This window comes from Carcharodon carcharias, chromosome 13 (assembly GCF_017639515.1).
Source record: "Carcharodon carcharias isolate sCarCar2 chromosome 13, sCarCar2.pri, whole genome shotgun sequence".
Taxonomy (NCBI): Eukaryota; Metazoa; Chordata; class Chondrichthyes; order Lamniformes; family Lamnidae; genus Carcharodon; species Carcharodon carcharias.
In genome coordinates, this window is record NC_054479.1 from 76,800,878 (window position 1) to 76,813,500 (window position 12,623).

General features: G+C 41.7%; 1 protein-coding gene across 1 annotated transcript in view; it reads right to left on the reverse strand.

Moving 5' to 3' along the window:
* appl2 (adaptor protein, phosphotyrosine interaction, PH domain and leucine zipper containing 2) overlaps nt 1-12,623 on the reverse strand; it is a 719,236-nt gene that overhangs the window by 10,930 nt on the left and 695,683 nt on the right. Inside the window, exons 15-17 of the mRNA XM_041202616.1 lie at nt 11,658-11,810; nt 11,502-11,554; nt 4,383-4,557 (exon numbers count right to left, since the gene is read on the reverse strand). Coding sequence (XP_041058550.1) covers nt 4,383-4,557; nt 11,502-11,554; nt 11,658-11,810 — 381 coding nt within the window. The remainder of the gene's footprint in view (nt 1-4,382; nt 4,558-11,501; nt 11,555-11,657; nt 11,811-12,623) is intronic.

Below are 12,623 nucleotides of genomic sequence, written 5' to 3' on the forward strand. Positions count from 1 at the left end.
TTCTCCTGGAGACAGTTGTGAGGGGTTGGTTTCCTTCAAGAAGTCTCTGTCTGCAGCATAGACGTCATCCCTGGGTCGTCACAGTCAGAAAACTGTATTCAAAGCTACAAAGCTCTCGCAGAGAGGAGGAGGAAAGAGGGATCCCACTTAGGTCTTCTCTTGTCAGCATCTCAGCTCTTATGGCATAGAAAGTAAACCGCAACTCAGATTCAAAGATGGGTCATGATTGCTGTAACTTGTAACTTAATCAGCTCATGTCTGGGAATCCTCTCTCTCTCAGTCAGTGTTCCATTGTTCAATTGATTGGGTTTAACACACTCCCATTGTAACTTGATAAGCTCATGTTTGGGAACCCCCTGCTGAATACCTCAGGTACTGATGACTTGCTAACAGGGACAGAACATAGGGCTCACTCATATTCTCCTGAGACCATTGTCCTTGATAGGTCTTTGCAGATGACCTGTTTCCATCTCAGTAGATTGCTAAGTGGAAACAGCGGTGCAAATCGGATAGCCATCTTTGTTGCATGCTCAAGTCATACTTTTTAAAAAGTCTTTTTTTAAAAGTTCCATTCGGTTTTCCAGCCAGTGGATTAAAAATCATTATTTGGCATAAAGCAGGTTTGTGTGACACTAACACACCTGAAGCATGTCTTACAAAACACTTTTACACAATACAAATACCCAAAGGACAGGACCATGTGTGACTTTAGTAAGTGCTGTCCAATCATGGAATCACATCTAATGTTGGACACTACGTTTTGAGTTTTGCAAGCATGAGCTGGTTGGGTACAGTCAGTACTTTGCCTGTGGCGAACAACCGAAGGGACGTGCTGTATGATATGACTTGCCAGACTTTGGCACATACATCCTACATACCTGCATACCTACACACCACACTGACACTGAAATCCATATACATTGCTCATTTGTGTGTCAGGCAGAACTTCTTTTTGGCTTGATGGCAGAATCCTGTTAGGGGAGAACACTACTCCTGTTGCTACTGCATAGTAACAGTGTGAAACAGCTAGCTTCACCTGTTGCCCAAATTTTTGAAACACTTTCCCCTTCCAGAGTAATCTGATTGGGCGCTTCTTAAAGACCGAAAATGACAGCCTTAGACCTATTCATGAGTTTGTGTGATATACAGCGAGCAATATCTGATCAAGGTAGCCATTATCTCACAGAATGGCTTTGACACACTCCATTTCAGCTACAAGTTTACACAGAGGGTAGTGTTAGAACAAAGGCGGCTAAGAGGTGACTTGATGGAGGTGTACAAAATTATGAGGGGAATAGATAGAGTGGACAGGATAAAATTGTTTCCCTTGGTGGAGAATTCTAGAACCAGGGGGCATAGATTCAAGATAAGTGGAAGGTATAGGGGGGACATGAGGAAGAACTTTTTTATGCAGAGGGTAGTGGGTGTCTGGAATTCGCTGCGCAAGTTGGTGGTAGAGGCAGAAACTCTAAACTCTTTTAAAAAGTACCTGGATCTGCACCTTAAGTACTGTAAGCTGCAGGGCTTTGGGCTAGGTGCAGGAAGGTGGGATTAGAAAGGGCACTGGGTGTCCTCAGGCTGGCATGGACAAGATGGGCCGAATGGCTTCCTTCTGTGCTGTAACTTTTCTATGGTTCTATATGAGCAAATGTTTTAGACCTTATTTATGAGGTTGCTGATAAGGCCGGTCTTATATGAGAGTGACTGCTTTTGACATCACTTTGACCAAATGTGGCAACAAGGAGCAGTAGCAAAACTGGAGTCAATGGGAATCAGGGTGAAAACTCTCCGCTGGTTGGAGTCATACCTAGCACAAAAAAAGATGGTTGTGGTTGTTGGAGATCAATCATCTCAGCTCCAGGACATAACTGCAAGAGTTCCTCAGGGTAGTGTCCTAGGCCCAACCATCTTCAGCTGTTTCATCAATGACCTTCCCTCCATCATGAGGTCAGAACTGGAGATGATAGTTGATGGTTGCACAATGCTCAGCATCATTTGCAATTCCTCAAATACAGTCCGTGTCCACATCCAACAAGACCTAGACAACTTGGGCAGGTACCTGGCAAGTAACATTCGCACCACATAAGTGCCAGGCAATGACCATCTCCAACAAGAAAGAATATAAGCAGCTCCTGAAAACATTGCCCTAAGGATGAGAATATGTTCTAGTTCTGGCACCAAGTCTATATGGTCACTAAGTGCATAGCAAAAATAGTGTAGACGTTCAATTGTGAAGCTGAGGTAGTGTCCTTGCTTTGGGTTCAAATCCTGGCAGGTCTTGTTGGCCACAGGAGGACTGTCCATGACGTGGTCCAACTGACTGACAATCAGCCCGGGAATCCTTTCACCCCTTCCAACTATCCCCCAAAGGGGAAAAAAGTCTGAAGATATGCTTAAAAAAATGGTGAAGCTGATTTCTCTCAACAAGTATTTTGCCAGTAAACAGAATTATCAGATTACGGAGTGCATAGAAATAGACAGAGTTAGTCAAAAAAAACACAATCTCTATTATCAGCTGTGGCTCAGTCAGTAGAACTCTCATCCCCGAGTCAGTAACTTTAGGACTCAGGTCCTACTCCAGAGGCTTGGGCACAAAGATCAAGTAACACACACATACACAGATTATTAGACACAGGTAAAGGCCATTTGGCCCAACTGGGCCATGCTGGTGTTTACGTTCCACTCGAGTCTCCTCCCATCTTTCCTAATCTGAATCAATCATCGTAACCCTCTATTCCCTTCTCTCTCACAGACTTGTCTAGTTTACCCTTAAATACATTCTATACTATTCATTTCAACCACTCCCTGTGAAAGCGAGTTCCACATTCTCACCACTCCCTGGGTAAAGAAGTTTCTTCTGATTCCGTATTGGATTTCTTAGTCATATATTGATGGTCTCTAGTTATGCCCTTCCTCACAAGAGGAAGCATTCTCTCTAGTATCCACTTGGTCAAAACCTTTCAGAATTTTAAAACTCTCGAATAGATCACCTATCAACCATTTCTCAAGAGAAAGGAAACCCATTTCCGTCAATGCTTTGCGGCATTGAGGGAATGCTTTAAGTGGGGAATGCTGTTTTTCAGATGAGACTTTAAACTGGCCCTCTCAGGCAGTATTTCGAAGAGTAGGGGTGTTATCCCGTGTCCTGGCCAATATTTATTGCTCAAATCACCATCTCAATAACAGATTATCCAGTCATTGCTGTTGATGGGAGTTTGATTTGTGCTGAGTTACCTACATTACAACAGTATTTAGAGTTCAGAAGTACTTAATTGGCTGTGAAGCTGTTTGGGACAGCCTGAGATTGTAAAAGGCGCTATATAAATGCAAGTCTTCTTTTTGCCCCCTTGGCATTCAACAGCATTTCCATAACTGAATCCCACACCATCAGTATCATGGGGATCACCACTGACCAGAAACTGAACTGGACTAGTCATATAAATATTGTGGCTACAAGAGCAGGTCAGAGCCTAGGAACCTTATGGAGAGTAGCTCACCTCCTGATTTCTCAAAGCCTGTCCACCATCTACAAGGCACAAGTCAGGGGTGTGATGGAATAGTCCTCACTTGTCTGGATGAGTGCAGCTCCAACAGCACTCAAGAAGCTTGACACCATTCAGGACAAAGCAGCCCACTTGATTGGCACCCCATCCACCACCTTCAACATCCACTCCCTCCACCACTGACACATGCCAGGGCTTCTCCTGAGCCCTCTCCACTTAAGGTCTGCCAACTGCACCTTTTTCTGCCTGGAGCCTGTTTTTTAACTTCTCTTTCTTAACTGGGACCTCTCCCTGACCCCTCTCCCTGTCTCCTATCTGGGACTCTTAAATATTGCTTCCTGCTCCCAGTCACAAGGCTGGGGTTTTCGCACCGTTTCTTGTTTTGTCTCCTTTTATGCAGGCGCACTGTTACCAGGATGGGCTGCCGGATTGTGCACATGCCACCCGCTCCTGTCAAGTCCCTGAGTTAACAGCCCCCGTTCTATGAAAAGGTAAATTGGATCTCATCACAGTCTCCATTTTCTTGTTTCTTTCACAACTGTACAATGTTAAGAAACACATACAGTAAACATTAAAAGTCCTAATACTAAAAGTGAAAGCATGTTTCATTGTAACTACCCTGGTTGTTAGTGTATAAGTCGACCTTTGAAGCCTTAAAAAATCCCTCCAACAATGGGGGTTGACTTATACGTTGCTATTTACAATACCTTTCTTTATCTTTAAAAGCAAAGCCAAACCTAGTGTTTTATTGAACTTTGCACATATTGCAGTCTGATAGAAAATATGCAAACTAAAATTCTAAAACAAGCCCTGGATTGAGAGAAAAATGAAGTCTGTAATTAAAAGTTTTATAACAGAAGCAGTTGAACTCCTATTTACCTCAGTTCCCGGGAGCTGACAACCATCTGAAACTCCGTCATACGGAAGACATTATGGATTGCTCGTGCAGCCAAAACCTGTCTCATCGTCTCATAGATTAACTCATCATTCTGGTCGGTTATCACTTCTATGGAACCTAAAAACCTGACTGTAAACACTTGGTGCAAAAGCAAATCTGTAAAAAAAAAGTTGAATGTTAAATATGTTAGAATGTTGGTGCTATAAAGCTTAATTACAATCTAATTCCACAATATCTGTGCATCCTTGCATCTAGAGGGAAATCTAAATCAGCGGCTTCAAAGTTATGATTGTAATTATATTGTGAAATATAACACCCAGCAAAACCTTAGAAAGAATGATTTACCATTTTGAGTACAGGTCCCTCAGAGAATGTCATTCAATGATCTATTCCTATGATTCGCTGTCCCAGAAGACCGCAAAACAGTGTCACTGCGCTTGTTGGTTCAGTCAGTAAAGTAGCAGAATAGCCTACCAAATCCAACCTGCAGACTCTCCAATTGCCAGCAGTAGATCTTCCAACCAGAAAAATTTTCATCTAATTCTAGATGAGGCACCTCCTAGTTTACCCTTGGGTACTACGTTTCTTTTACTTCATTCATGCGATATGGGCATCACTGGTTAGGCCAGCATTTATTGACCATCTTTAGTTGCCCTTGAGAAGGTGGTGGTGAGCTGCCTTCTTGAACTGCTGCAGTCCATGTGGTGTAGGTACACCCACAGTGCTGTTAGGGAGGGAGTTCCAGGATTTTGACCCAGTGACAGTGAAGGAACGGCAATGTATTTCCAAGTCAGGATGGCGTATGGCTTGGAGGGGAACTCCCAGGTGGCGGTGTTCCCAACTATCTGCTGCCCTTGTCCTTCTAGATGGTAGCAATTGTGGGTTTGGAAGGTGCTGTCTAAGGAGCCTTGGTGAGCTCCTGCAGTGCATTTTGTAGATGGTACACACTGCTGCCACTGTGTATCGGTGGTGGAGGGAGTGAACGTTTGTAGATGGGATGCCAATCAAGCAGGCTGCTTTGTCCTGGAAGGTGCCGAGCTTCTTGAGTGTTGTTGGAGCTGCACTCATCCAGGCAAGTGGAGAGTATCCTATCACACTCCTGATTTGTGTCCTGTAGATGGTGGATGGCTTTGGGGAGTCAGGAGGTGAGTTACTCATCGCATGATTCCTAGCCTCTGGCCCACTCTTATAGTCACAGTATTTATATGGCTGGTCCAGTTCAGTTTCTGGTCAATGGTAATCCCCAGGATGTTGATAGTGGGGGATTCAGCGATGGTAATGTCATTTAATGTCAAGGAGCGATGGTTAGATTCTCTCTTGTTGGAGATGATGCTGAACATTGTAAAATCATCAGCAAAATGCCCACTTCTGACCTTATGTTGGAAGGAAGGTCAATGATGAAGCAGCTGAAGATGGTTAGGTCTAGGACACTACACAACTGAGATGACTGCCCTCCAACAGCCACAACCATCTTCCTTTGTGCTAGGTATGACTCCAACCAGCGGAGAGTTTTCCCCCTGATTCCCATTGACTCCAGTTTTGCCAAGGCTCCCTGATGCCACACTCGGTCAAATGCTGCCTTGATGTCAAGAGCAGTCATTCTCACCTCACCATAAACAGTATAGAAACAGGCCAATCAGCCCAACCAGTCCATGCCGGTGATTATGCTCCACTTGAGCCTACTTCCATTCTTCCTCATCTAAATCTATTATAACCATCTTTGTAACCAGCCCTTCTAACATTCTTTGGTAGCTTCTCCCTAAATGCATCTATACTATTAGCTTCATACATTCCCTGCAGGCAGTCAGGAGAATAAAATGGCAGGAAAGCTATTTCTTTTCTCGAGTAGAGGACTTGCAGATTACCAGTGGATAGGAAAATATCAGACATAGAAAAGCCTTGAAAAAGGGATGTGGTCCTGAGAGAAGAGGACCCAGGCATATCAAGTCTTGTTAAAAGTATATAGGTGCAGATAAGGGTTAATTAATGGGATACGGGGCCATGTCAGGATCAGTTAAAGGGATATAGGGCCAATCAAGGTTAGTCAAAGGGATACAGGGCTGGAATCAGGGTTAGCCAAAGGGATAAAGGGTTACATCAGTGCTTTATAAAGGGATGTAGGGCCATATCAGTGTTAATTATAGGAGCATAGAACCATATCTGGCCATGTTAAAGGGACCAGGCTATTTCAGTCTTAGTTTAAAAAAAAGAGCAACTTGCAGTCGCTTGGTCGTACACAACCTGAATTTTGCTGAAAAAAGAGACACGTTGCTGAAGCTTTGCGTCCTGCACTCACCAGAACAAATGCAAGAAAGCTAAATTTCAAATCATCACAACAATTTATGCTAAAGGAGAAAAGGGTGCTGATTGGTTGGCAAGTCAACATTGATTGGCCAAGGCATTGCCATGGAGAAAGCAATGGGCAACTACAGGCTCCCCAAGCTCCCAAGTAATACAAAAAAGGGGTAAGGCTTGAACATATTCATTTTGTTTCCAAAGGATGGGTCCCTGTATAATCAACCTTGTAATGTGGCTCATTTACGCTTGCTAAAAGTGACATGCTTTCATACGCAAGGACACCTTGAATCACCAAGGCTCCTACAGCAGTACCTTCCAAACAAGAGATCTTTGCCACCAAGAAGAGCAAAGGCAGCAGATCAATGGGAACACCACCACCTGCAAGTTCCCTCCAAGCTACACACCATATATATATGGAAATATATTGCCGTTCCTTCACTGTCGCTGGGTCAAAATCTTGGAACACCCTCCCCAACAGCACTGTGGGTATACCTACACCACATGGACTGAAGCGTTTAAAGAATGTGGCTCACCACCACCTTCTCAAGGGTAATTAGGGATCGGCTATGAATACTGGCCTAGCCAGCAATTCCCACATCATGTGAAAGAATAAAAATTAATTAAACTATGGGAAAAATCCCAAATTGCTTTTTGTGCTCTGCGATTCTCCTCTTGCATTAGATGATGAAAGAGTGGAGAGTGAGAAAGTGAAGTGCAAATACTAACAGTGGGTTTGGATGTGATACTTGCATCAGAAAATGATCATATACCGGAAAAAGACCCTCTGAAGGGAGATCTTGCAGCAGTAGTTCCGACAGATACGAAAGTGACTAGATTAGACAATGAAATAAGGGCCACAGAATAGTTTGGAGCAGAAGTCCTCATAATCAGGAAGTTTTGGTAGCTGCCAATAAATTTGGGGATAAACTAATAGAAGCCAGGAAAGGGGAATTAGATAGTTGGAGGGAACTTGGAGACTATTCTGAGATACTAGGTATGGGGCAACCAGCTTTGTCACATAGGTGGATTTGTACTGAGAAAGTCCTTGCAGATGGGACTGATGAGGCTAAAGAAGCTGGTAGCTTGGGGTTTTGAAGAGTGACACAGATGTTACAGTGGATTTGCCCACAGATGGAAAAGTAATCTATAAAATGTTTTTGGCTCTTCTGACCACATATTCACTGGGGGGGGGAGGGGGATGTGGGGGAGGAGGGGTGGCAGGTGGGATGTTCAATCAATCAACGTAAAAGGCCCATTTCTGCAGGACGACACTTTTCAGAGAGATGTGTTTCTGAAACCTCCCAAAGACACAGCAGATGCTGAAGGAAAATTAGGAAAATAAACAAATTTATCCACAGCCTGAATGATGCTCCCAGCGTGGGTATTTTTCAATGGGATCTGTTTTGCTGAAAATAGACTGTGTTCAACTAGAAGCAGATCCAATAATCTTTATTGGTATAATAAAGGAAAACTTTCAGGCATCTTCATGATGCATGTTCATGATTTCTTATAGGGCAGCACTGCATAATGTTAGAAAGGGGCTACTAAAGATTAAAGCAGAATTTATAATTGGGAGTCAGGCTTGTGGGTATTTAAATTTATTGGTTTAGATATTAAGTAGAGTAGGTCTGGAATTACTTTAAATCAGCAATCCTATTTAGCACATTACTCCCAACCTGGTTAATTGTGCTAGGTCCTCACATAAGGGTGATGTTATACCTTAAGAAGAGACAGAGCAATTGCAAAGCTTGACTGGTCAGTTGAACTGATTGTGCACTCAGACTAGGCAAGATGCTAGTTTTGATGTATTGAAATTAAAGTACTGTGCTGAAACACTAAAATAGATGAGGTTTAAATGCAAATAGAACATTAAAAAAAGGTCTAGAGAAATGCTGAAATACTTAAGAAATACTTAAGTTCCCATACTTAGGTGACCCAAAGAACATAAAGCTAGCCATTTTTAGCAATGCTTCACATGCTGACCTCCTGATGGATATTACTTGGATATGTGCTTGAAGTGTAGTAACCTACAGGGCTATAGACCAAGTGCCAGAAGGTGGAATAAAACTGGTTGTTTCAGTATTTCTTATGGGTGAAAATGTGAAATGCTGTCCTTTAGGTTCAGATGCGAAGAAAATAAAACAGGTTATTACAACTACTTGAGCTGCTGAAACACTGGCTCTTCTGGATGCAGTGGATATGGGATTCTGTTGGTCAAATATTTTAAATGAGATTCTGTACAAGGAACATACTGAAGATTGTATAACAACAGAACATTACGTAAATAATCGGTCGTTATAGGATAATGTACATTCTAGAAAACTGTGAAGAAGTTTGATCAACATAAAATGAAAACAGAAAATGCTCAGCAAGTCAGGCAGCATCTGTGGAGAGAGAAACAGAGTTGATGTGGACCTGAAACATTAACGGTTTATCTCTCCACAGAGTTCCCTGACCTGCTGAGATTTTTAGCATTTTCTTATCTTTATTTCAGATTTCCTGCGTCTGCAGTTTTTTTTGGTATTACGGACTGACCTCGTCAGCTGGAAACAAATGTTAGAGAAAGGGGAATCTCTAAAATTAATTGGCTGGATTCAAGTCATCAACTATTTTACAAAAGAAATGCTTATACAAAGAAATTGTTAAGGGTCTTAAGAGGAGAGGTGTCTCGCAATATAACACTTTGAACAGAATATGGACATTTTGATTTAATTTCTTTGAAATTCTGGTTGCACATATTAACTCTAATTTTCATTGAAAGAAAGAGAATCTACTAATTGCATATTCATTGTGTTTATTTGTATGCAGGTGGTAGGCATTAACTGAGCATTCATTCGAGACCCTACAAATAGGCACAGGCTCAAATATGGTTATTGAGTTCAGAGGTGTAAGCTTGTAATGTGCAACTCTGTAAATAAATATAGACATAAATGTGTGTAAAGATAGGCTCCAGTTCTATCCTTTCTGGAAAAGAACACATCTGATTGAAAGAGCAATGTCTGGAGTTTACAGAAATTGTTTGACGTGCAGTGGCATACTCTAAACTCAAAAATTCAATGTTTAACTGTCACATGAAACGGACAAACAAACATTTATGGCATAGAAGGCCAATTGGCCCATCATGTCCATGCTGTCCAAAAAGGAGTTATCCAGTTTTATTCCACCTTCCGGCACTTGGTCTATAGCCCTGTAGGTTACTACACTTCAAGCACATATCCAAGTGTTTTTTTTTTTAAACACAGCGAAGGTTTCTGCTTATTGAATTCCTGGTCCCACCATCCTTTGGGTAAAAAAAATGACTCCTCAATTCCCTTCTAATCCTTCTACCAATTACACTGAATCCATTCCCCAGTTTTTTTTTTACACCTCTGTTAACAGAATAGCTGGCTCCTACCCATCCTATCTGGGTGCATCATAATTTTATACACCTCAGATAAATCTCTCCTCACCTACTCTGTTCCAAAGTAAATCGCCCCAGCTTATCCAATCATTCTTCATAGCTAAAATTTTCCATTCCTAGCAACATCTTCTTAAATCTCCTCTGCACTTTCCCTTGCTGTAATGTGATGACCAAAACCATATGTGGCATGCTCCCTAAAGTTTAACTAATGATCTATGCAGTTCTAGCATAACCTTATTGTCCTATGTCTATGCTTCAGCTAATAAAGGAAAGTGTCCCGTGTGGCTTATCTACCTGTCCTACTATTTTCAGGACTCTGGACATGTACTCCAAGGTCTCAGATTCCTACTATTTGTGGTTGGTCCTCCCCTGATGCATTACCTCACACCTCTCCAGACTGAAGTCCATTTGCCATTTTTCTGCCCACCTAACCTGCAGTTCCTGCAGTTTACAGCTTTCTTCCTCAATTTCAACCATATGGTCAATTTTCCTATCACTTGCAAACTTCTTAAATGTGACCCCCTAGATTTAAGTGTACGTCATTGACATATACCATGAACGGCAAGGGAATTAGTACTGAGCCCTCCAAAATCCCAGAAAAACACCTATCGACCATTACCATATACTTCCTGTTGTTGTGCCAATATTGAATCCATCTAGCCACTTTTCCTTGGATCTCAGGACTTTTAATTTTCTGATCAGTTTGCCATATCGTGGGCAATTATCAGAAAAAATTTTAAGTAGTAGATTCTCATTTAGAGAAGCCAACATGGATAAAGGAAGATCTTACCTGAGTAACTTGATGGAATATTTTGAGTAGGTTAGTCCGCTAAGACTTTCCTTTAGCAAATCCATGTGCTAACCTCTCTAAATGAGAATCTACCACTCAGAATTTTTTCCAATAAATTACCTGCTGCTGAGGTAACGATGACTGGTTCATAGTTACTCAGACTATCCCTTCCATCCTCTTTAAACAATGGTACAATATTAACAGTCCTCCAAGCTCTCTGGAACTATGCCTGTGGCAAAAGAGGATTGGAAAATGACAGTCAGAGCCTCCACTGTTCCCTCCCTGCTTCTCTTCGTAGCGTGGGATGCATTTCACCTGGACCTGGAGGTTTCTCCACTTTCAAGGATGCCAAACACCTTAATATTTCCTTTCTCACTATGCTAATCCCATCTTATCCCTCCTCAACTTGTCTTTTGTGAAAACAGATGCAAAGTATTCATTAAGATGCCTACATCTTGCACCACCACACCAACTTACCTTTTTTGATTGCTAATCGGTCCTGCTCTTTCCTTCATTATCCTCTTGCTCTTTATATATTTTAAAAGCCCTTTTGTAGAATTATTTTCTGATACAAACAAATAACAGTACCCTTTCATCTAAAAGATTTCTTACCCTCTGAAGTGGCAGCTTTGTCATGGGCTGATTCTCCAAATGGGTTTGTGCGCCTGAAAGATAATTAACTAATTAAAATACACAGATAACATTTCTCAAGATTCAGAAGCTGGCTTGAATTTATTTTTCTACTTTGAAAATTTTGAATACACAAACCTGCTGACAGACTTGTTCTGATCGAAGACTTCACTTATTGTACACAGGTCAAACTGAATCGGAGTTCCAGGGATTACTAGTGGATCTACAGATTCTGGGGCATCCGTCAAACATTTCTCACTGCTCGCAGCTTCAGTACACTCACTCTCAGCTCTGTAATGCACACAAAACAACAACAAACAATCAGCAGAAAACAACACTTCACTTGGCACAGGAGATCACAATAATCTTTTCTGTCCCTGAAACTCAGGACAGCAATTGGCATTCTCAGGAATGTTCAGCAAAGGTTGTTAGGAGCAGCAGGTAGCATGTCACCAATGTTAGTGTTGGCGGGGAGAGAAGCTCCTGGTCATTCTGCAGTGGCAGTGGCTGGAAACATGAATTTTTAAGTACAAAAGTTACAATTTGGAATAACCAACGAATATTCGAATAAAATGCTACAGTTTGGGTCAGTTAATAGCAATATTATTTCAGACTCAGTGTGTCTGTTTGACTGGGTTTAACCTGCAGCGGAAGAGTTCAGCAAGTGGTGCCATAGCTCAATAGAGCTACATCAGACACAGCAAGTGCAGGAGTGATCTGTTCCTTTGAAGGGTCTTTCAAATGGGCTAAAAATTGATTCTATCCAGTAAGAATTATATGTATTTATATATTATATATATCCACGCCTGGTGGGGAGCCATGTTTGAAGGCAACATGCATCAGAAACAGGACTATTACACCATTGCTTCAATTCAACCCACTCACCTTATAAACACATGATTCTAGATTAACGAAAATATAAGAATATACTTAATTTAAATAAATGTATGCAATTTGGTGAGAAATTGATTTTTCATGACCTTAAATGTACTATAGAGAATCTTTAATAACACTAGAGTGTACCAGGTATAACAATTTTTGATCATAAGGCAGCAGAAATAAGGTGTAAGGTTCTCTGTTTACAACCAGGTGTGGCTCTTCTAA